The 25,465-nt window shown below is 47.3% G+C and overlaps 1 protein-coding gene across 1 annotated transcript in view; it reads right to left on the reverse strand.

The window, feature by feature from the left end:
- LOC115141433 (transcription factor HIVEP3-like) overlaps nucleotides 1–25,465 on the reverse strand; it is a 69,556-nt gene that overhangs the window by 10,304 nt on the left and 33,787 nt on the right. The window contains exons 2-3 of the mRNA XM_029680293.2: nucleotides 8,668–13,383; nucleotides 8,244–8,383 (exon numbers count right to left, since the gene is read on the reverse strand). Coding sequence (XP_029536153.2) covers nucleotides 8,244–8,383; nucleotides 8,668–12,978 — 4,451 coding nt within the window. The 5' untranslated portion in view covers nucleotides 12,979–13,383. The remainder of the gene's footprint in view (nucleotides 1–8,243; nucleotides 8,384–8,667; nucleotides 13,384–25,465) is intronic.

Genomic DNA, 25,465 nt, shown 5'->3' on the forward strand with positions numbered 1-25,465 from the left:
ACTAAATGCAGATTAAGGAGATTAAATCCAATGTTCTGCTGTCACAGAGGACGCCCACGGCTCCTTTAGTTTATGAGAAAAGCGACAGCGAGGAAAAAGCCTGCCATGTTACAGCATCTGTTTCTCCAACTGAATAATGTTAATGTGCTCCAGAGAGCCCCCCGTCAGTCCCTCCTCTCTCACAGACGTGACTTAATTGGATCAGGATGGAAACATACAGGTCATTAAAACCACAAAAACAGAGCTGAGCTGCCTGCATGCCGTGTATTTATAGAAAGTAGTGATGTGTGTTGTGTTCTGATGACAGCAGTCGTGGTTGAGAACACAGAGAAGAGAGGTAGAATGAATGGCACACTGCTTCTGGAGTGCTACATGCATTGTGTGTGTGTTTGTGTGCTCCCCAATATTTGCAAGATTTAAGTGTCCCAGACAAGTTTTAAAGAGAAGAGTGAAATATGCACGCACGAGAAACTAATTTGCGCATTCTTCTGCTCATAGTGCGAGATGGTCAACGAGCCCTGATGGATGTTAAATTCTCCAGATTAAGACTGGGACATCACAAAAATGTTCAGACATGTTTGATATTTTTGCTGTAGTCTGAGATGTGTTAAGAGGGGACACCCGTACGAACAGCAGCACTAACCCGTAGAAACGCATGTCAAGTACCTCTGCCGAGTCCCCAACAAACGGTAGTTCCAGTTTTCAGGGAAAATGGAAAGAGAGCCTGTGATTGGACTTCTGCTCCATCTTAACTCTTCCTCCACATTTACTGGACTGGTTGAACAGTGCAGAAGAGCACCTCCCAACAGTTTTTTCCCCTTCTCCTCAAGACCAGTATGTAGGCCATTGTAAGGGATCTAGATTCAGGCGTTTATTTTACGCCCGCTATGTTAGGTTAATCTGTTCGCTAGGGAACCGAGAGAGAAGTCAGCTGTAGCATATTGTATTTTTTGCTGTGCAACCTGGAAATTGGATTTGAGCACAGTGCTTCTAGAAAAATCTCCCAGATATCTAAATTCTGTTTAGGTCATTGTGTTGTTTCCTGATGAGCAGCAGCTGTTCCCCATTCCCCAAGTCAATCTTCCCTGTTTAGCATGTGTCACATTTCATGCTAAAATCACCTTTTAAATTGATAGCGTTACTCAATGAATTATATATATATATTTTTTAGATTTGGGCATGGAAAAAAAGGTCTCCCAAAATGCTAATGTTGCCAAATCTTTGCAATGGCTAGTTTCAGAAAGCCAAAGTGTGGATTGCAGTTACTCCTTTTCCATAGACTACTTTCAATTTAAACAAATATTTACATATGTAAAATCACTAAACTATCCATTTAAGGTCAAAACTTTATGGCTTGTAAATTGTAAACCCCTGTTAGCAACCACTGATGATAGTTATAGATGTGGGGGGACATAACCTGTCGGTGGTCCATCTATAGCTAATTTCCTGCATTTCTACACAATCCAATATGCCATCTCTATTTAGAACAACAAAAAGTAAACAAAAATGCCCCCAGTCTTCAAGCTTGGTAAGAGATCATTATTAAATATGTTTAAGTCATTGATAAGACTGAACTAGATCAAAGGAAATGCAATAATCAATGTTGCACCTTTAACCAATAACATAACAAATGAACAAAAATACAAAGACTTGATTGTCTTTATTAAGACATCATCTATATAACATTTCCGCCAGACTGCCCAGCCAGCCCGAGCCGCCTGCAACCCCGACCACCACCAGTCTAGTACATAACGAAACTTTTTCTCAACACAATATACATTAACACATAGAAACAGCAAATCCTCCATATAATTAATCTCATAGGCCTAATAGTACTGTAGAGCTCCTTTTACATGCACACAAAATAGCTGGGTCAACCCCATCTTGTTCCTAGGGGTCCAACACCCTGCAGCGCCCCAACCCAACACACCCCAATCAGCTTTAGGATCGTAGAGAAACATAAATGATCGGTTTTGGGTGTGTTAGGCCAAGGCCAGAGTGACAACCCACAAGATGGAAGACCCCTAGGGCCAGGTTTGAGCTGTCCAGCAGCTAGGGATTGACAAAAAAGGCATCTCCCCTGACTTGGGCATGTTTTCAATAGACTCCTTTTGTAGTACTACATTACATATAAGGCATCCAGACCTTATGAAATGGCCCTGTATACCCTTAATAAATAAATTCTGGTGATACATAACTTGATATTTCTGCCATCCATTGTGACATTGAGGGAGGATAACCAACCTTCCAATTAATGGCAATGCCTATAAATACTTGGTTAAACAGTTTCTTCGGATAAGTCTCCAGTATCAACATTTCCAAGCAATCAAAAACAGGGAGAAGGGAATCTGTAGACATGCTGAGGTAAAATAACATACTCTTTGCCAGAATTCAGCCAGCCTTCACAAGACCATAACTTATGCAAATATGTCCCCTTTTGAGTTTTACACCTCCAGCAGAGGAATTACACTTCTGAGGGCATGTAATTAAGTTTCACTGGCATATAGTACTATGGACTGTCTTAAAACTGCAGTAATTTATGTCTGAGATTATATGAACATGACTGGGCATTTAAACATATCTGAATCCATGAATCATCATCAATAGCTTCCACTAGGTCTTCCTAATATTTTTGTTTGACATGTTTTGTGTCATTGGGAAAAGCCTCTATCAACCCTTGGTATAGTTTGGAAATAAACTTGAGGTTTTTCAGACTGCCTTAAAATAGTTTCAATCTTTGAAGTATCTGGCTTGTCCAGTGGTTGCTGCACAGAGAGAATAAAGAAGTCTTGCATCTCTAAAAATGTATCTCAGCTCTGTCACAGACTGGGTCTTCCCTGGCTGCCTGACCCTGCTGAGACCCCTGTCACAATCTGATTCTCGTAGGATGAGGCATGACGAAGAAATACCTTGGTGTACGCTTATAAATGATATTATCCAAGAATAGAATCATGGTTTCATCGTTTGATCCAGGTCTAGCGTGATTGAGGCAAAAAATAATAGCTAACATTAACCAACTTTTGACCAGCTCTCGCTCTAATGGTACACCAACTGGCGAAAGCTAGCCCTGTTCATGTACTTCTGTTGAAACGAGACAAAACAAAGACTACAAAACCTTTCCACACAAACCACAACAGCTGTTAGAAATATAGTAATAATAGCCACCTCATATTGCTATCTGATAGATGGCTAGACTCTAGGGCTGAACTGGCTGTGGTAGCTAGCTACTAGAGATTTAATTAATTCACCTCAGTTGATGGGTGATGAAACATTAGCTAACGTTATATATATCAGTTACACTAGCGCTACTAGCTTAGCACTGGGAATATTCACAAATGTAGTATTTTTTCTGTTAAATTAAACAAAAGTTACCTTGGCAGCTACATTAGTCAACAAAATATTAGCCTGTTTCTGCTCTGCTTGCTTTTACAATTCGGAGAAAAGAGAACACCACATACAGTGCCTTCGGAAAGTATTGAGATCCCTTGACCTTTTCCACATTTTGCTACATTACAACATTATTCTAAAATTGATTAAATTACCAAAAATCCTCAGCAATCTACACATAATACCCCATAATGACAAAGCAAAACATGTTGATTTTTTTGGTGCAAACTTATAAGATATAAAAAAGAGAAATACCTTATAAGTATTCAGACCCTTTGCTTTGAGACTCAAAATTGAGCTCAGGAGCATCCTGTTTCCATTGATCATCCTTGAGAAGTTTCTACAACTTGATTGGAGTCCACCTGTGGTAAATTAAATCGATTGGACATGATTTGGAAAGGCACACACCTGTCTATATAAGGTCCCAGAGTTGACAGTGCATGTCAGAACAAAAACCATGCCATGAGGTCGAAGGAATTGTCCGTAGAGCTCTGAGACAGGATTGCATCGAGGCACAGATCTTGGGAAGGGTACCAAAAATGGTCTGCAGCATTGAAGGTACAAGAACACAGTGGCCTCCATCTTTCTTAAATGGAAAAAGTTTAGAACCAAAAAGAATCTTCCTAGAGCCGACTGCCCGGCTAAACTGAGCAATCAGGGGAGAAGCACCTTGGTCAGGGAGGTGACCAAGAACCCAATGGTCAGTCTGACATAGGTCTAGAGTTCCTCTGTGGAGATGGGAGAACCTTCCAGAAGGACAACCATCTCTGCAGCACCCCACCAAATCAGGCCTTCATGGTAGAGTGGCCAGAGGGAAGCTACTCCTCAGTAAAAGGAACACGACAGCCTGCTTGGAGTTTGCCAAAAGGCACCTAAAACTCTCAGATAATGAGAAACAAGATTCTCTGGTCTGATGAAACCAATATTGAACATTTTGGCCTGAATGCCAAGCGAAACCTGGCACATCTCTACGGTGAAGATTGGTAGTGACAGCATCATGCTGTGGGGGTGTTTTCAGAGGCAGGGACTGGGAGACTAGTCAGGATCGAGGCAAAGATGAATGGAGCAAAGTACAGATATATCCTTGATGAAAACCTGCTCCAGAGCGCTCAGGACCTCAGACTGGGTTGAAAGTTCACCTTCCAACAGGAAAACAACCCTAAGCACACAGCCAAGCCAATGCAGGAGTGGCTTTGGGACAAGTCTCAATGTCCCTGCATGGCCCAGCTAGAGCCCGAACTTGAACCCGATCTAACATCTCTGGATAGACCTGAAAATATCTGTGAAGCAATGCTCCCCATCCAACCAGAGAGCTTGAGAGGATCTGCAGAGAAGAATGGGAGAAACAAATACAGGTGTGCCAATTTTTTAGCGTCATACCCAAGAAGACTCAAGGCTGTAATTGCTGCCAAAGGTGCTTCAACAAAGTACTGAGTAAAGTGTCTGAATACTTATGTAAATGTGATATTTAGTTTTTGAATTTTTTATAAATGAGCTAACATTTATAAAAACCTGTTTTGGCTTAGTCATTATGGGGTATTGTCTGTAGATTGATGAGGGGGAATTTCTTTAAGAATAAGGATGTAACCTAACAAAAATGTGGAAAAAGTGTCTGAATACTTTCCGAAGGCACTGTACACACCGACAGCAGCTGCCAATGTTCAGCTAGTGGTGGGGAGACGACTCCTTGTCCATCGACTCCCATTTCTGGGTTTCAAGCTTAGATTCCGCTAGGAAAAGACTCAGAAGATTCAGTATTTCTGCAAGGAAGGACACCATTTTTTGTAGTCTACTTCGAGAACAAACTCTTGCATCTTTCACAGAAGAAAAAGAGAGCGAGAGCGAGAGAGAGAGAGAGAGAATTGGCACAGCCAGGCATAGTTAGGCATGTCGGCCACCAGGCAGACAGTCAGAAGCGTGCAGGTAATCAAAATATGTAGGCTATAGGAATGAAACCCTGGCTGGCTGTTGATGTCACGAACAGGGTTGGAGAGCCCTGTCCTAGGAAATAGATCACAAAGCAGGATCCCCGCTAAACCTTTTGGAAATAGCAAGTTCACTTTCTCATCCATAACACGGTCAAGTGCAAATATGGTTCAACAGCTGAAATCAGCAGGATGGGGGGATTGCTATTAGGAAGGACGTCTACCATGGATGGATTGCTAAAATAATGATTATGATCACAACTCATTCATTTAAATATTATGGGGAGACCTACACATTTGGAAGCCAAGCACGAGGTATCAGTGTAGCCTATGTGTAGCCTAACGTCTGGACATGACGTTGAAATATCTGCAGGCTTCCGTCATAAGAGTCGATTCAATTCGAAAAATTAAGAATTACATGGGGCAGTTTTGAAAAACGAATCCTGTGTGAATTCCTCTGGAATAAGGCACATGCTAGGACAATAATTACAAAACCAACATATCTAGTAATAGCTGTCCGAAATAGGGCTAGAACATGGCAAAGAATAGCCTTATCAGCATAAAGTGCACCGCATCATCCCATGGGATCGGTCAAGGAGGCACACAGCAGAAATATCACTGAAATATTCGAGTTCCTACACATCACCTTTTATATTCAAACAGAATAACCTTTTCATTGGCAAATGGGCAGCAACATGCTCATGTCAGTCCTCTAGAATGCAAATGTAGTCTTCCTAGTAGGACTCTGAAACAATGAGGTGTTATGTGTGTGCGCATCCGTTTCAGCGTGTTTTGGGAGTTGAGCAAGAGTCGACTCCTACGACTCCAATCACAGGAGTCGAAGTCGACTCCAAAAAACCTGGAGTCGTGCACCACTATGTTCAACTCTCCTGTGCTGGTCCAGCCAGCCTTCCAGAAGCTTTGCCTTCACACAGCCTGTTTGCCGCTTTGTGGTGTCCACACGGTCCTAAATCCAACCAAACAGCCTACCCGTCCATTATGCGTGGGAATACTAGGGAACAGATTACCAAAATTAAAATCACCTGGAGCTGACTTCCTTGTGATTTACATTCTTTCACCCCCCCTCCCCCAAAATAAAAAAGGTTTCATTGGGGAGCCAAGTAAAACAACTGCCAGTTGGGGAACCCTGATTTATAATATCTGCATGTATTAAACACAATAACTTATTTTCATTATATTTAACAGATTCCTTCCCTTTATATTCCATTAGTGGAAAACGGTGATCATGCCCCAAAAACCCAATTTGTAAGTCGCTCTGGATAAGAGCGTCTGCTAAATGACTTAAATGTAAATGTAAAAAACATGCTAGCCTCTCACCATTACCAATAACAAGGGAGGTGTTTTCTTAGTATTTTCTTTGGGGGGGTGGCATGTTTTTTATTTTATTTTACCTTTATTTTACAAGGCAAGTCAGTTAAGAACAAATTCTTATTTTCAATGACGGCCTAGGAACAGTGGGTTAACTGCCTGTTCAAGATTTTGTACCTTGTCAGCTCGGGGATTTGAACTTGCAACCTTTCGGTTACTAGTCCAATGCTCTAACCACTAGGCTACCCTGCCGCCCCGGTAGGGTAGCCTCTAACCACTAGGCTACCCTGCCTCTAACTTTATCACTCGTCATTATTCATGATTATCCATAATCATGGTAGCATCCACATTAATGTAGATGTGCTCAGAGCCAACTATATAGAATTATACTTTTTCAGATTTGATAATTATGACAAAGCAAGCTCTCTAAATTAGAAAATGATATATGGTGATTTATGGAAAGCTCTACTCCTGTATATTATTTTAGCTGGAATTATCATTCTTCACAAATGTTATAATAAATCAATGTATAAGTAACAATTTTACGAGAAATCATTATTAATATCCTAAAATACTGTCAATAATTAGACCACAGACAGCATTGTGTGAGCTTAATCACCCCCCCCACCCACATGCACTTCTTATGTTGTCCATCTGTCATTCGTTGTATCAACACCTATCCGTTTGTATTTCTGTCTCCATCTCTTTCACACACGTCCTTGTCTGTCATAAGGAAACAAAAAATGTCCAAGGCTTCCTTCTATTTTTCCCTCTCTCCACCATTTCCCCTCTGTCTTTCCCTTTCAATTCCATCTCTGTCACACTCTGTCTTTTACTGTGCTCTTGGCAGATAACTATCTGTTGGCTAGACTGTAGCAGCTGCCACAGGAAAGACAGCTTTGTGAGCTGCGCTCAGAGGCAACAGTGAGAGCAGATACTGCAGTGGGAAGACTGACACCCACAACTCGCAGCAATTAGCCTTGTTCAATCCCCACACCCAAATATTGCCTTTACTCAAGATACTTACAGTGACTTCTTTCCTACACATGTATGTACAGTACAGCAGCTAAACTTCAGTTGCTCTCGTGTCATTGAGAGGAAGGTATACAGATGCAAATGAGAATCTCAAAACAAAATCTGGAGGGATGCCTTCTGCTTGTCTGCTGCACTGCACAAATACCAACCCCATTCAACACATTCAGATCTACATTTTCTACCAGCTGTGAATGGGAAAGGCTCTGCTGTCGGTATAAATTAAGTCCCTGGGGGCTAGCTCACCTGTTTCTCTGTTATTCTGGGAGACTGAAGTGTAAAACATTCTCCACTGTCACTGCCTTTTTTCCCTTCATAGTGTGGCATTTATATTTTGAGACTCCGCATTTGGTGGCAGCTCTGTGCTGCCTGGTAAGGCTACCGTATCTGAATACAGTGGCTCACATCTACTGTTTTGTTACATCTCTACTGCCTTTGCCTTTATCGGTCAGTAAAGTTGAATATTTGCATGATGATTTTTGCAGAAAAATCTATCTGCTCATAGAACAAATCCACTAGTATTAGCTGATCAGAGAAGTATGCAGTACTCCTGTGGCCTCTTTCTCTTACCCGCCCTCGAAGATTTGGACGCGGAGAGGTTCGCTCTGTTTGGAGGTGGAGGGCCCTTGCTCTTCTCTCTTCCCCTTCTTCTCAGGCTGCTGTGGTGGCTCCTTCACTTCGACGGGGGTGCTGGGTGGGATAGCATGTACCTACACTCAAAGACAGACACAGGCAAATTCACCAACGCACCCTGACATTGTGGTTGGCAATGATGATATACAGTACATTGGAACAACAATGTCAAACATTTAATGTTTTGGTTGTAGTATATAATCTAACAGCATAGTGTCTGGTAATTTCCAGCTGTGGAATTGTGGGGTATGCATTATACTATATAATTCATAACTAAAACTAAATCAGTGGTTTTGGTAGTTTTGGTCTAATTGGCCCATGCTGTGTTTTCCAAGATATTGAATATTGCAGTTATATTTACCTCTGAAATGTAGGTCTTTCTGCTGCTGGCAGAGACCACCTTGCCTGTAGCAGGGGTTAGAGCTGTGGCCATGGTGTATGTCTCTGAGCTGTGCTTCTGCTTGGAGCTCAGCAGGGACAGGGCCAGCTTGGTGGACAGGCCTGGCAGGTTGGGGTTGTGCATGCTGACGCTCCAGGAGGTGTAAACGGAGGTTTGTGACTCCCTCTGAGCAGACGGGTTGGGCTTCACGTAGTTCAAGTAGCACCAGCTGACTGAGGTGGTTGTGTGAAGGCTGGTATACGAGGGGGCTTTGGCTCGCTCTGGACTCTGGGGTACAAAGGAAGCACTCACTCCCTGGCTCGCATTCTCCTCCCACACCTTTTCTTTCTTAGGTTCAGCCTTCCCTTGCATCTCCCTCTCTTCCCTGTGCCCCTCTGGGTCTCGTACCTTCTCTTCCTCCTCGACTTTCACAGTAACTACTCCTATCTGTGCCCTCTCCGGCTCTTTCTCTTCATCCTCCCCTGCTTCAGGTTCTCCCCCCGTACCCCTATTTTCCTCTTCCTCTCGCACCTTCTCTTCCTCCTCCTCTTCCTCCTTCACTCGTTTCTGCTGGCGCTGGGCCTCTGTGCTAAGCTCCAGACTGGCTGCAGGGGAGAGCATGCGTTTGCTCCCTCCAGGCCCCAGTGGCCTGTAGCCCTCCCTGGACACAGAGCCCAGCTCCAGGGGCAGAGACAGGGGCAGGTAGCTCTTGAAGTCCGGGGTGGGGATCTTCAGATAGGACCTCTGCAGCTTGTCCTGCTCCAGCTGGCCCATGATAACCATGGCCATGCAGCAGATGGGCTCCTGGGAGCGGGCTGATGCCAAGATCTGGGATAGGGTGGTGTACAGGGCACTGGCATAGGTGGTCATGTGGGTCTGGAGGCGCACTGGAACCACCAGTGACACGACTGGCGTCAGCTGCGCCAGGCACGTTGCGATGACAGGCGGGGGATAGAGGCAGGGTAGGGGGACTAAGGACTGAAGAGATGGGGAAGGGAGAACCACAGTGGAGGGTATGGGGGGCTGTGTGGGGACTTGGATGGTGAGCCCAGGGGAGACAGGGAGGTACACAGTCTCGCCAGCCCCGGTGGGGTTCTGCAGGGAGAGCAGAGCTGAGAAAGGATGGAGGGGCAGGCCTAAGCATTCTGCCACATGAAGCTGCCCTGGGTGGACTTGTATGGTTGGAGGAGAAGGGTGTTTGTGTAAGAAGGTTCTGTGAATGATGTGGGTGGAGAGGACATCTGAGATGGCAGTGGTGACAGGGTGGAGCTGGGCTATCTGGCCAAGAGGGAACCGATCATGCCCGGTTGGTTGCATGGGGAATGGGGGTATCCGGGGCTGGTGGAACAGCTGCACAGTCTTCCCTATGGCCTCTGGGCTGAGCCTCGAGGTGCTGGCTTCAGCTGGGTGGAGGGCAAGGTGGCTGGTGTAGGACGGGCTCGGCTTGGGGCTCCCTGGTCTGCCCGAGTGGCTGGCCACGGCCCCTTCCTCGTGGTCTGGCTCGCCCAGGGTGGCATGCTTCACCAGTAGGCACTTCCTCCTCTCCCTCCAGGCTGATGCAGACTGCTGCGGCGATAGGGACCCATAGTCAAAGGATTTGCTCCTCGTCTCCACAACCTTGTCCGTATGCTGTGGGCTGGCAGGGGCCTGCTCTGAGGCTGAGCGCCGCATCTCTCTAAGGGGTTGATATTGTTGGTGGGGGCCCGAGGGCACGGCTAGCATGTGGGAGCCCTGGGTGCAGCTGGAGCCCCAGGGGAAAGGCTCAGCAGGTTTTCCCCCCATGTCTTCAAAGGAGGCAGATTGGCTGGGTGAGTGGGAAATGTTGCTCTCCTGGCTGGGGCTCCGGGGCCCCAGCGATACCGACTCAAAGCTGGACTCCCCGGAAGACTGTTCAGCAGCCTCGGCTAGACGGAGACGCTTCTTCTTTGGTGGCAGCTTCTCGGCGGGGAGCTGAGCCATACTCTGGCTACGCTGAGGCCACTGGAACTCCTCCACCACTCTCTCTGGCTCCTTGGACGAGGATGCCGTCACCGTGGGTGACACTGACACCATATCAGCGTCAGGCTCCACCGTCACTAGGATCTCTGGCACTTGGATGTTGTGCTGACGGACCAGGCGGGACATGGAGGGTGATGATTTTGGCTGTGGCTGTTTTTGCAGTGTTGACTGGCTCTCTCTGAGCCCCATAGACTCCTGGCTCTCCATGGACATACTTTCCTGCTTCTCGAAGGAGCTGGTGTGCTGGATGACAGAGATGCCCTTCCTGTCTTGCTGCTGCTGCTCAGCCTGTGAGAGAGCACCTGAAAAGGCCTCACTGTGCTCCACCAGGCTTGGCACTGCAGTGGTGAATGCGTGGCTGCAGGTCACAACAGCTGTAGGCCCGGGGCTAGGAGGATCCTCCTCCAGACTCTCCTCTTTCCTCCTCTTCCTCACTGCCATGGCCAGTGCCCGGAATTTATAGTGCATCATCTGGGGACGGTCATCCCGGCATGCCCCATCCACCTTTCCTCTCTCCAGCTCCTTTATTGGCTGGCCTGTGCAAAGACCCTTGTGGGCCTCGTAACTCTCTCTTTGTTTACAGCGGACTCCGCAGGCCTTGCACTCATAGAGCCTTGGACATTTGCGTTGCTGCTGTTGATGCTTCCTGGTTAGGCCACTTTCTGTTACTGTGTAGGAGGGGCCAGCCTCCTCCAGGCTGAGTTCAGCCCCGACGGGCATCTCGATGGCGGGCTGGCGCCTCAGCAAACGGTGCTGCCCGCCCACCCTCATCTCAGCCACCACGGCCTGCTGTTCATCAACGGAGTGGCTCAGACGACAGAAGCCCCAGGGAGAGGTGGTGGAGTGGTTTCCCTGGCCTGCTGAGGTGGGCATTGAGTGGCTTCTCAGCAGAGGCACTGAGGAGGAAGACTTCTGGACCCCAGATGGGTCCACGTCTTGGACATGGGGAAAGAATGATTGGCCTGCCATACTGAGGCCTGGGCTTTCTCCCTTAGGCTCAAACATATAGGGGTCTTTGGGGCAGGAGAACTTGGGTAACTCCAGACTACTCTTCCTGGAGAGTGAGGAGCGCCTGGGCTTGACGCTGTCGATCTCGCTGGTGTCCACTACCGCCTCGTTAATGGTGATGAGTTTGGTGATGTGCTCGATGACCTGCGTCTTGGGCACGCTAAAGGGCATGCTGCTCTTCTCCTCCATCCCTGGTGAAGAAGAGTGGGCGTGCTGCTGATGGGGACCGCGCTGCCCTCCAAGCCGTCCATACTTGCCCAAGATGATCTCGGCATACGTTTTGGCGGTGGGAGGGCTCACCTGGGAGTCAGCTCGGCTCATCTCAGTGCTCCTCGAAAGGGAGAAGTAGCCTGACTCTTGGCTGCCTTTACTGCTGGGGCCCAGTGAGGAGGAGGTGGAGGAGGAGGGAGGGTCTTCTGGGGAGCCCATGGGGCCACGCTTCCTCTCACTCAGCCTCATGGCCAGTCTCTGCTTCACGGCCTGGGAGTTGTCAGACCTCTGGCCCTCCGCTTGCTCTAACAGTGCCAAACTGCTGCTACTCTTCTGCTTGCTCAACCTCTCCTTCCTGTACTGACCCGACTCCTCCTCAGAGTCTGTGCTCTCCCCCTCTGTAGGCTCCTCGGGATCCTCTCCCGGGGCGCTCATCACAGGTCCGCTCAGGCTCAGCTCGTCCTGGCTGGACGCCAGGCCTGCCTTGATTCGGTGGGCGTGGGACTTGCGGTGCTTGTACAGGTTACTCTTGGTCTTGAAGGCGAAGCCACAGGGGACGCAGGGGTAAGGCCTCTCCCCTGTGTGAGAGCGGATGTGTTTCTGGAGAACGCTGGGTTTGGCACATGGACGGCCGCAGTAAGTGCACACATACTTCCCCGGTTTCTGGGGCTTCCTCTCACCTCTTTTAGACAGGCTGTCCTCTGGGGCTTCCTGACTGGGCTGGGACTGGACCCCCTGAGTTTTGTGGCCTTGGGTAGAGGAGGATTGTAGGGATGAGGTGGAGGGGGAGGGGGAGGAGATGCTGCCTCCTGAAGGACCTGGGGTGTCTGTTGAGAGCTGCCATGCTGCTGCTTGTGTCTTGTGCTGATGCTGAAGCCTGAGAAGCAGGTCGCTACGCTTGGGCTTGCGGTGGTGGAGGCGTCCCTGGCCAACGTGGACAGGGCAGGGGTTGGATGGCGGCTGCTGTGGCTGAGGTGGACGGGACCCTGTGGGGGACTCAGCGGCCTCAGCAGACAGAGGCTGCTGTTTCCTTCCGGATCGCTCACCATCAGCAGGATGGCTGTGCTCCGCTTCCATAGAGTGGGGAGGAGGCCTTACAGACACACAGGGAATGCCTCTGGGAGCAGTGTGCCACACAGCCTCATGAGGCTAGCCACAGTGCCGCAGAGATGCCTGGGACAAGGGAACATCTAATGGAGTACCTTTTTTATGAGCAGGCCAAAAGTCATTCAAGAGGATCAAATAAGACATAATTAAAAGGTGCCCCAGAGCAGCATAGAGGATGTAGGTAAACATAGATCCTCTCTCATCACGGAGTAAGCCTGTTCCCATCCGGCCTGAGCCATTGTGACAGGTCTTCACCGTGGACTGCGAGCATACTGCTGGACCGTTCTGACACTGTGGTTCTGCTGAGTAGAAACCTCTGGGTCTTCTATTGTTCCTCTTAGGCCATCACTGGTCAATCTAAGCAACTCACTGGATCTGCAGAAACAGAAATAAGCAGAAGTGAGTCACAGAGCTTAGGCAGACCTGACAAAATACACCTAGGCATTTGTTTCATCATTATTGGTTATGACTCGTGACACTATCAATGGCTAGGTGGCCAGTCCCTACAGACACCAAAAACAGACTGTTTGTCATGGGGTTAAGGCCTAGTCAAAGCCCTGTGACCAAACACTGACTCTCACATTGATATTACTGCCACATATCATACCCTGACAAATAAGGCCACATTTCCTTGGCCTGATGAGTGGGGGAAGCGTTCTAATGATCACATTAGCGACGTAATTGCGGTAATACTGTTATTGCTCTGATCTGTTCTTGCCCTACCTGTATGCTGAAGGGTCTCTGCCACATACAGAACATGTCTATTTCAGTGTACCTCTACCCTGTAATATTGGTTCGGTATGCAGAAATGTGCTCGAATGGTCTCAATGCATTTTGTGCAATATCCAACATAAAACCTCCTAGTTCCAAAAAGAGATCAGACACAGTGAGAGAGAAAAATCTACCTCTGACTCCAAACCATCTGGCTAGAGCACAGTCTGCACGAGACACCACTGCTCTGAGATGGCCAAGCAAGGTCAACATCTAGGGCAGCAGTGCCAACAGAGGGGGTAAAAGTGTGACACAATGTCATGGCACCAAGTCTAAACAAACGTTTGAAATTCAGCCCTATCTTCTTGTAATGAGTAAAAATGAGTTGACAGCAATGGGTGAAGTAGCTGAAGAGAGAAAAAAAAAGACTGCAGGAAGATGAGGAAGTGCTCCCCTCTTTTATCACATATCTGCTGTTATATTTCCCACATTAGGAGAAACCCAGGTCTCAACTCCACACACAGAAATCTTGTACCGCAGCCAATCAAAACACATTCTGGGAGCAAATGTCACTGAGCTGCCGTAGCCAACTGCTGACAGTCCGAGCTGAGGCCCATCCACTGACATCCATCATCATAATCAGAGCAGAGCCATCAACACACACTTCTCAGGATAGCTTACTCTCTTACTCTCGCTGCTCATTTGCATAGTGATCTTTGCATTTTAAACTGTGTTCTCCTCCCTACTGCAACAGGATATAAAGATATCCCTCCATAATCTCTGGTGTTCATAATAGGCCACACTATTAGGTAATCAGGTGCATAAGTATAACAATCAATAAAAGTATGATAACATCTTAATATATAATACTTCAACTTTTCAACAAGTTTTATTTTAAATCAATCGGGAGTTAATCATAATTTAGTCTGAATAATATTTCAGAAGACAGTGTGTAAGACAGTGTCTCCTCCCACCTTCCCTGGGTAAGGCAAAAGCAGTGGAAGAGGCTGACAAATTGACAGGGTGAGTGAGTGTGCGAGAGAGAGAGATAACTCTGAGAGGCTGTGTGGAGTCATTCAGTGTTCCAGCGGCTGGCTAAACAGGCCTAGCAGAAAACTAGTCTGACAGACTCCAGCTTGGGCAGCGGTGACAGTTTTTTTAATGAGCCCGGGTTTCTCTCTTTCTCCATATGTTCCTGAAAAACACAGCACAGTCTGGTTTCATTACAATGTAAAATAAAACAGAAACACTCTTCCTTTTTGGAAGTGAATTGACAGATTATCAGCTACATTTCCACGTCCCCCCACATATGATCATCCATTTAGTCTGTTTCGCCAAACAGAAGTTTGTTTACAGCAGAGTACCATCAACAGTAGTGTGACGGCATTAAAATGAACTCAAATGCCTCACAGTAAGAGAGGTAGACAAGAAAATGTTCTGAGCTGTCCAGCTACATTGTGGTGTTAAGCCTTGGGAATTTGCTAGAATAGTTAGAAAAGGGATTGTTTTATACTGTAGCTAGGTCATGTACCAATGTGGTCTCTTCACACACAATTCCCAAGAAAGAAAAGTGAGTGTGAGAATACTACAGGAGTGTGAGACTGAGAAATACAAAAAAGGCATGAGTGGGAGAGACAGGAAAAGACAGGTAAAGAGTGGGAAGATGAATGGGGAGAAAAAAGACCCCACTATGAAGGCAGAGTGCGTAGGAGGGCGATACATATTGTATTTTGAAATATCGAGAGAGAGAAAGAAAAAAGAAGAAAGGAAAGCGTCTTCCCCCTTCCTACTTGTGTTGTTTGAACTGAGCACACGTTGGCCATCACAGTGTAAGGCTTAATAATCTCTGGCATAGTATTGATGCAACCTTTAAACAGAATGATTAGACGGTTTTAGGGTGGGGGAGAGCACCGTCTGAATTATGCATGGCAGTGTAGTCTAGACTCCAGCTCAGAGCAGGGAAACACACATTAGGGCTTTGCCAGGACGACAAGGGGAAAGCCTGCTAGACTGAGCAAGCACATCATCATCATCGCTCATGCAAGCACACACATTTAAACAAGTATGCATACAGTACGTACGTGCACACACACATACAGACATATACACACTCAAGCATGTGTACACACTCAAGCATGTGTACACACTCAAGCATGTGTACACACTCAAGCATGTGTACACACACACACTAATGAATAGTAGTGGAGTCGACTCCTTGACCACAAGAGTCAGAGTTTACTCCAAAAATCCTGGAGTTATACAACAACAAAACATTGCCTAGGCAGCTAGCTGACGTAGGCTACTGATTAGCTTTGAAAATTTGTCAGTAGATTGTCAGACAGCTCCATATGCATTGCTAATCAATCACCTAGTTCAATAGTGTGCGAGGACGCACACAGATGGTGCAGCTGTAGAACCTTTTGAGGATCTGGGGATCCATGCCAAATCTTTTCAGTTTCCTGAGGGGGAAAAGGTGTTGAGGTGCCCTCTTCACAACTGTCTTGTTACGTTTGGACGCCAAGGAACTTGAAACTCTCCACCCGATCCACTACAGCCCAGTCGATGTTAATGGGGGCCTGTTCGGCCCGCCTTTTCCTGTGGTCCACGATCAGCTCCTTTGGCTTGCTCACATTGAGAGAGAGGTTGTTGTCCTGGCACCACACTGCCAGTTCTCTGACCTCTTCCTTATAGGTCGTCTCATTGTTGTCGGTGATCAGGCCTACCACTGTTGTGTCTTCAGCAAACTTAATAATGGTGTTGGAGTCGTGTTTGGCCACGCCGTCGTGGGTGAACAGGGAATACAGGAAGAAACAAAGTACAAACCCCTGAGGGGCCCCAGTGTTAAAGCTCAGCATGGCAGACGTGTTCCTGCCTACTTTTACCAACTGGGGGCGGCCTGTCTGGAAGTCCAGGATCCCGGCTGTCAACTGGGTCGGACTGTCCTCAGTGTGCACCCGACCGCATTGCGTCACCAGGACGGGGATCGGCTCACGTAACTGGCGCCAGGGGTCAGTGGCGATATCGGCAACCCACCGACCAATCTTGAAAAATGGACCAAGGAGTCTAACCCGCAAGTCAGAGCGCTTTCTCTGAACACACCCCGTGGCGCAATGAAAGTGAGGGTCGGTGCGCACCGGCTGATGTGGGATCCCGGCCCTGTGGGGAACCCGTCTCACCCGCTACGTCAGGGAGGTGGAGCGTGAGCGCGTGCGATAGGACCTGTAAAGATAGTGAACTATGCCTGGGCAGGACAAAGCCAGAGGAAACTCTGGTGGATGTCCGTAGCAGTCCTGACGTGCAAATCGGTCGTCCGACCTGGGTATAGGGGTGAAAGACTAAACAATCCATGTAGTAGCTGGTTCCCTCCGAAGTTTCCCTCAGGATAGCTGACACTCGAAGTCTCGCAGTTTTATCTGATTAGATGTCGATTAGATGTCTTGGGGCCGAAAGCGATTGATTAGATGTTTTGGGAACGAAACGATCTCAACCTATTCTCAAACTTTAAATGGGTAAGAAGCCCGGCTCGCTGGCTTGGAGCCGACCGTGGAAGGTGAGCCGCTTAGTGGGCCACTTTTGTAAGCAGAACTGGCGCTGCGGGATGTACCTAATGCCGGGTTAAGGAGCCAGATGCCGATGATCATCAGACCCCAGAAAAGGTGTTCGTCGATATAGACAGCAGGACTGTGGCCATGGAAGTCGGAATCCGCTAAGGACTGTAACAGCTCACCTGCCAAAACAACTAGCCCTGAAAATTGATGGCGCTGGAGCGTCGGACCCATACCCGGCCGTCACCGGCCACGGGAGCCGGGCTACACCGCGACAAATAGGAGGGCTGCCGCGGTGAGCACGGAAGCCTAGGGCACGGGCCCGGGTGAAGCCTCCGCCGGTGCAGATCTTGGTGGTAGTAGCAAATATTCAAATGAGAACTTTGAAGGCCGAAGTGGAGAAGGGTTTCATGTGAACAGCAGTTGAACATGGATCAGTTGGTCCTAAGAGATGGGCGAACCCCCCCCGGATCTCCAAGGTGAACAGCCTCTGGCATGTTAGAACAATGTAGGTAAGGGATGTCGGCAAGTCAGATCTCGAGCCGCAGCTGGGGGAGCAGTTGCTCAGTCACCCTCGCCAACGTTGGAAGTTTGACCCATCTCGGGGGCTCTCTTGCATGGTCTCGCAAGGGGCTGCGTGCGGGGGTTCATCGGGGTGGTGTCTGCCAGTGGGCCAAAGGCGGACCGGTGAAGGATTGGGTCCGGTGGATGGCGGCAGCGACTCTGGATGCGCGCCAGGCTCTTCTCGCTGATCTCCCCAGCTACGACGCTCGCCTAGCAGCTGATTTAGAACTGGTTCGGACCAGGGGAATCCGACTGTGTAATTAAAGCAAGGCATCGAGAATGCCCGAAGTGGGCAGAAGGGCAAAAGCTCGCTTGATCTTGATTTTCAGTATGAATACAGACCCGGAAAGCGGGGCCTGACCATCCTTCTGATTTTTGGAGTTTTAAGCAGGAGGTGTCAGTAAAGTTACCACAGGCTTGTGGCAGCCAAGTGTTCATTGCGACGTCGCTTTTTGATCCTTAGGATCTTCCTATCATTGTGAAGCAAAATTCACCAAGCCTTGGATTGTTCACCCACTAATAGGGAACGTGAGCTGGGTTTAGACAGTCGTGAGACAAGTTAGTTCTACCCTACTGATGATTTGTTGTTGCAATAGTAATCCTGCTCAGTACAAGAGGAACCGCAGGTTCAGACATTTGGTGTATGTGCTTGGCTGAGGAGCCAATGGTGTGAAGCTACCATCTGTGGTAGTAATGATACCGTAGCGCTGTTGATCTTCAGTTGGCCCGGGATAGCCTGCTTCTTTTGGCAGGTGAGTAGAGCCGTTTGTGACGGGGTTGGGGTGTGGCCAGATGAGTTGCTGCTCCTCTCCTGATGCGCACCACATGTTTGTGGGGAACATGGTGCTAAATCACTGGTAGATTACCTGATTCTGGGTCAGGGTTTCGTATGTTGCAGAGCAGCTCACTCGCTGTGATCTATTGAAAGTCAGCCCTCGATCCAAGCTTTTGTCGGGGACGGAAAGAGAGAGAGAGGACAAGCAGACGAGCGAAGGAGGAGACCCGGGTTGAAAGTTCCACCAGCACCTGGTAACCCATATGTGTGGACTTAGTCGCTGAGCAGAAAGCGGGTGGGTCACCAGGTGCACAGATGCTGTTTCAGGTTACCAGGTGCACGTGGTTCGTGACAGTGGGGCTATATACTTTAGTGTCTGAGGAGGGGTGCTTAAGTGTGGGTACCCTGGTTCGCCTGTTGGGCGAGGTTACGGAGGGGGGGTGAAAGAGAGAGAGAGAGGGCTTGTTGACCCGGGCAGGGAGTGTAGGCCCAGAGGCCCGTAGTTCCACTGTCCTTCAGGGGGGCAGAGCAGCCAGCCTCTGTGGAGGTTGGCTGCTCTGTCCCCCTTTTTGGGGGGGCCTACTGGACATTTTTTCCCCCCATCAACACCTGGTAACCTGTTCAATCACCAGGTCCACAGCTGAATATAATCATTTTTCAGCAGCGCTCCGTCATTGACTTACACTGGGTTCCCAGGTGCTGGTAGTTAAAAACAGCTTAAAATACTCAGTGGCGCCCCCTTGTGGACAATCCCGGGTTGGGGGTACTCCCATGGACCTCCAGCACCCCCCTGAAGCCATTAAGAGCAATCACAAAATGTTCACCTGGTAAGCCGTTCAATCACCAGTTGCACGGCTGGACAAAAAAAAGTGGACAATTTATCAAATATCAAATAAATTATTTTAAAAATACTTTGAGGGGCTAGAGGTCCCACATTTTGACTGGTACCCTCTTTGGTGATGGGCTACAGTTCCGTGGTCAAACCGGAACTGGACCCACAGGAAGCCTCTCTCCCGGACCCCTATACATTTTTTCACCAACTTCAAACGCGATTTTCTATTATAAAATGTTATTGAAAAACGGTTTGGTTGGACTTGAACCTTGAGTTATTAACGGTTAAAGATGAAAACAGGGGTTGGGGGATTTGACCCCTAACGGCGGAGAAACACTGAAGTCCTGTGGGTGGCAGGGCTTATGTCGATAATGCGGCCTGTCCGGTAGTAGCCTCACTCAGCTCCAGGTTGACTAGACAGGAACCAGCGCGATTTCAGAAACCTGGGAACCATGTCCTAGAGATCCGGGGACGGTGGCAAACTTCAAGACCCATGCGGTTATGTAGAAATGGGCTATTTCGAGGGTTCTGGACCACGGTTTTAACGCTCCGAAGGTGATCCTCCCTTCGGCGACCGTTTGGTTGTTGTTTGCTCTTGAGCCCAGTTCCCAGCTTGGTTGCGGGAGGATATTGAGCTCTGTCCTTGGCAGCTGCTCTATCCCAACGTTCACCTTGCATGCATGGTTCATGCATGGGTCCGCTCTGTTGTCCAGCCAGTTTCATTCCTTCTGAACAATTGGCATCAGTTATCCACCTGGGAGGTCCCCCGTCGGCAGGATGGTTCCTCCCGCCCCACGTGGATTTGCCTCTATTGGTGGAGCCCCTTTCGGAGATGGTTTACCCCGTTTCTCTGATACGCTCCAGCCAGAGCCCCGTCCGAGCGAGATCCAGCCGACCTGTCTGACCCAGTGGCCCTACATTGGTGTTCCAATGCGGGCAGTGGCACGCCCAGGAAGCAATGCCTGTGGTAGGGGGCCACCCTGCTACGCACCAGGCGCCAGAGACACGTGTTTCTCAAACTGTGTTGGCTCGGTTGTGCGGTTCCTACTAAAACCTCCAGCTTGACAAAGACCTCTCGAGCGGCGCCCCGGCTCCTGTGGAGTCGGCCACGGACAGTGCAGGGCATCCTGCTGGGCACGCGGTTGATTGCACCAGGACCTTCTCACCTCACAGGGTAGAAACGCGCCCCGGCCGTTCTCCAGGGAAGGCCGGAGGTTGCGCAAATTCCCCGTTCCCGACTCGGGGAGGTAGTGACAAAAAACAACAATACAGGACTCTTTCGAGGCCCTGTAATTGGAATGAGTACACTAAATCCTTTAACAAGGATCCATTGAAGGGCAAGTCTGGTGCCAGCAGCCATGGTAATTTCCCTTGGGCATTTCCCAAGAATATTTTCATTAATCAAGAACAAGTCTGAGGTTTTTTGTCCAGGTGAGAAAGGGCAGTGGAGTGCAATTGAGATTGCATCTTCTGTGGATCTGCTGGGGCGGTCAAAGCACTTCATGGCTACTGACGTGAGTGCCACGGGGCGGTAATAATTGAGGCAGTTTACTTTCGCTTCCTTGAGTACATGTTTCTAGCAGAAACTGATTTAGGTTTCCCTGTATTAAAGTCCCGTACCACTAGGAGCGCCGCTTCAGGATGAGCATTTTCTTCTTTGCTTATGGCCTTATAGAGTTGGTTGAGAGCGGTCTTAGTGCCAGCTTCGTTTTGTGGTGGTTAATAGACGGCTATGAATAATACAGATGAGAACTCTCGTGGTAGAGAGAGGCGAGCAATACCTCGAGACTTCTTTAATATTAGACATTGCGCACCAGCTGTTATTGACAAAGACACACACCCCCACCCCTCGTCTTACCAAAGGTAGCGTCTCTTTTCTGCCGGTGCATGGAAAATTCCGCAAGCTCTATATTGTCTGTATCTTTGTTCAGCCACATCTCGGTGAAACATAAGATGTTACAGTTAACCTCTAGCGTCGAGCAATCCCGTATCCGGGAGTGTAATCATAGCCTCAGGCTCATTACCATAACGCAACGTTAACTATTCATGAAAATCGCAAATGAAATGAAATAAATATATTGGCTCACAAGCTTAGCCTTTTGTTAACAACACTGTCATCTCAGATTTTCAAAATATGCTTTTCAACCATAGCTACACAAGCATTTGTGTAAGAGTATTGATAGCTAGCATAGCATTAACCTCTTGCTTCTACTTGGGACGCTTGCGTCCCAACTAGAGCTCTGGAAATGCAAATGCGCTACGCTAAATGCTAATAGTATTAGTTAAAACTCAAAAGTTCATTAAAATACACATGCAGGGTATCAAATTAAAGCTACACTCGTTGTGAATCCAGGCAACAAGTCAGATTTTTAAAACGCTTTTCGGTGACAGCATGAGAAGCTATTATCTGATAGCATGCACCAATACACTACAACACAAAAGCACAGCAGGGGACGTAAACAAAATAATTAGCATTTCGGCGTTACACAAACCGCACAATAAAATAGAAAACAGTCATTACCTTTCACCATCTTCTTTGTTGGCACTCCTAGATGTCCCATAAACACTATTGGGTCTTTATTTCGATTAAATCGGGCCATATAAAGCCAAGATATCGTTATATGTAGACTGTGTGATAAACGAAAAAAAAACAGCGATTTCACAACGTAACGTCATTTTTTAAAATTCAAAAAGTAGACGATAAACTTTCACAAAACACTTCGAAATACGTTTGTAATGCTACTTTAGGTATTAGTAAACGTTAATAAGCGATAAAAATCATCCGTAGGCGATGTAAAAATCATTAGCTGTCGTCTTGGAAAAAATTTCACGAGGGAGCTCTTCCGGAATGATCTGGGCGGAGACCGGAGGTAAGCGGTGCCCCTGTTTCGGTTCAACCAAGAATCAAAGATGATTCAATTCACAAGACTCTAGACAACATGGGGATGCTGTGGGAGTTGAATGCTCGGTCTTATCTAATTCGGCTCACTGTTAACAATTGCTGGAAGTGGCGCAAGGATATTTATTTCCATTTTCTGTGATCAGGTTTTCCTGCGCTTTCCGATGTAACGCACGTTATGTTATAGCCACAGTCGTGATTTAACCAGTTTTAAAAACGTCCGAGGGTTTCCTATCCACACATTCTAACCATATGAACGTACTATATTCCTGGCATGAGTAGCAGGGCGCTGAAATGTTGCGCGATTTTTAACAAAATGTTCAAAAAAGTAGAGGGTAGGAGCAACTAGTTAAGCCTAGCATTCAGCAGGCAACATTTTCACAAAAACAAGAAAAGCATCCAAATAAAATAATTTACCTTTGAAGAACTTCGGATGTTTTCAATGAGGAGACTCAGATAGCAAATGTTCAGTTTTTCCAAAAAGATTACTTGTGTAGGAGAAATCGCTCCGTTTTGTTCATCACGTTTGGCTAAGAAAAGAATCCGAAAATGCAGTCTCTACAACGCCAAACTTTTTACCAAATTAACTCCATAATATCGACAGAAACATGGCAAACGTTGTTTAGAATCAATCCTCAAGGTGTTTTTCACATATCTATTCGATGATAAATCATTCGTGGCAGCTGTGTTTCTCCTCGAAGCAAACAAAAATACACGCAGCTGGAGATTACGCAATAATTGCAATGGAGGACACCAAGCGGCCACCTGGTAGATGTAGTCTCTTAAGGTCAATCTTCCAATGATTTGCCTACAAATACGTCACAATGCTGTCGACACCTTGGGGAAACGACAGAAAGTCTAAGCTCATTCGTGACCCATACACAGCCATATCAGGAGACATTGGAACACAGCACATTCAAAATCTGGGGCACTTCCTGTATGAAATTTCATCTTGGTTTCGCCTGTAGCATTAGTTCTGTGGCATTCACAGACAATATCTTTGCAGTTTTGGAAACGTCAGAGTGTTTTCTTTCCAAAGCTGTCAATTATATGCATAGTCAAGCATCTTTTCATGACAAAATATCTTGTTTAAAACGGGAACGTTTTTTTATCCATAAATTAAAAGAGCGCCCCCTATATCCAAGAAGTTAATGTCCCGTTGGTAGGATCATCTTAATCATAGGTAATCAATTTTATTTTCAAATGATTACACGTTAGCCAGCAGAATGGAAGGCAGTGGGAGTTCACTCGCTCGCCTCCGGATTCTCAGAAGAATGCCCGATCTGCGGCCCCTTTTCCGGCGTCTTTTCTTCACACAAAAGGCGTGGATCTGGGCCTGTTCCAGTGAAAGCAGGATATCCTTCTCGTTGGATTCGTTAAAGGAAAAAGTTTCTTCCAGTCCACGGTGAGTAATCGCTTTTCTGATGTCCAGAATTAGTTTTTGTCATAAGAGAAGGTAGCAGCAACATTATGTTACACTAAAAAAAGTTACACAAAACACAAAAAAATATATATTACAAAATAATGTTCTTCGGCGCCATCACAGCCCGACTGAGTCTGGTGACTTTTACTTTGACTCAAAAGATGAGTCCAGTGATGAGGCATTCTGCATAAGCTCAACAACCATACTGCCAATGGCTACCAGTTAGAAGGGAGGCACACCCTTGGAGAGACAATGGATCACCTGGAAACTCATCTCAACTGGCTCAAATATATGGTTGTTTAGAGCTTGGAACTCCAGAGTTGATTCTTGCTGCTACACGAGACATGAATCAAACACTTAATCCTATACAGACTGTCATCATATTAATTAAATGTATTAATAACGTTCATTTCACTTGGCTACATTGTCACTGGCTTCCAGTTGAAGCTCGCATCCGCTACAAGACCATGGTGCTTGCCTACGGAGCTGTGAGGGGAACGGCACCTCAGTACCTCCAGGCTCTGATCAGGCCCTACACCCAAACAAGGGCACTGCGTTCATCCACCTCTGGCCTGCTCGCCTCCCTACCACTGAGGAAGTACAGTTCCCGCTCAGCCCAGTCAAAACTGTTCGCTGCTCTGGCCCCCAATGGTGGAACAAACTCCCTCACGACGCCAGGACAGCGGAGTCAATCACCACCTTCCGGAGACACCTGAAACCCCACCTCTTTAAGGAATACCTAGGATAGGATAAAGTAATCCCTCTCACCCCCCCTCCCCCTGAAAAGATTTAGATGCACTACTGTTCCACTGGAGGTCATAAGGTGAATGCACCAATTTGTAAGTCGCTCTGGATAAGAGCGTCTGCTAAATGACTTAAATGTAAAATGTAAATGTCATTATTGTATTCCTTTCACAATTATTTGAGATTGGATAAGGAACTACACTGCTTAGAAATAATAGGCAAATTCATAATTGTTGTATTACACAGGGAGCAATCACCTTGGGTTGGGGAAATATGGCAAAGACTGTCATGTTATTTTCTTGAAAACGCACGCACCAACTCTCTCACACGTTACACTGCCCAGAACACCGTTCTGAGCCTGTCGGTCTCAAATCCATTCTGACAGTCAGATCAGGTAAGCAAACCAGACCTGCCATTCCCCAGTGGCTCTGGTTCCTCTCAATGTTTCCTCCTGTTGTTTCAAGGCTTTTCCTTCCCACTCACCCCCTTACCTTAATGCTTTACAATAACCAGGTAGAAAGGAACCATATGAAGGAAGTGAGACAGAAAATGCACAGCAGTTGAAGGCTGACAGTCCAAAAACTTCAATGCTGGAATCTCAGGATAGTAATTAGAATTCTACTGTGGATGAATGCAGACGGGGAAAAGTTGCTGACTCACTCATTCACAAAGATCTATTTATAGTCTATAGGGTGTAAATGTACTGTTAGTGAAGCCGACGATGCAGCGGTGTTCCATTTTCTTACAGTGACACATTCCTTTGAGAGGAGTTGTCACAAGCAAAACTCCAGAGCTAATATCAGTATCAGCGAATCCTTTACTCTGCAGAATCAGGTCCTTCAGTATGGGAACCTGTAATGGGACACACCTCTCTACTGTCTATCTTTAACCTTTGCCTGTACAGTACATTCCTTTGCTGTCATCAGTTGGAAACAGTACCAAGTAGACTTGGGGTGTGGTCGGA

The sequence above is a fragment of the Oncorhynchus nerka genome, linkage group LG14 (genome assembly GCF_034236695.1).
Source record: "Oncorhynchus nerka isolate Pitt River linkage group LG14, Oner_Uvic_2.0, whole genome shotgun sequence".
NCBI lineage: Eukaryota > Metazoa > Chordata > Actinopteri > Salmoniformes > Salmonidae > Oncorhynchus > Oncorhynchus nerka.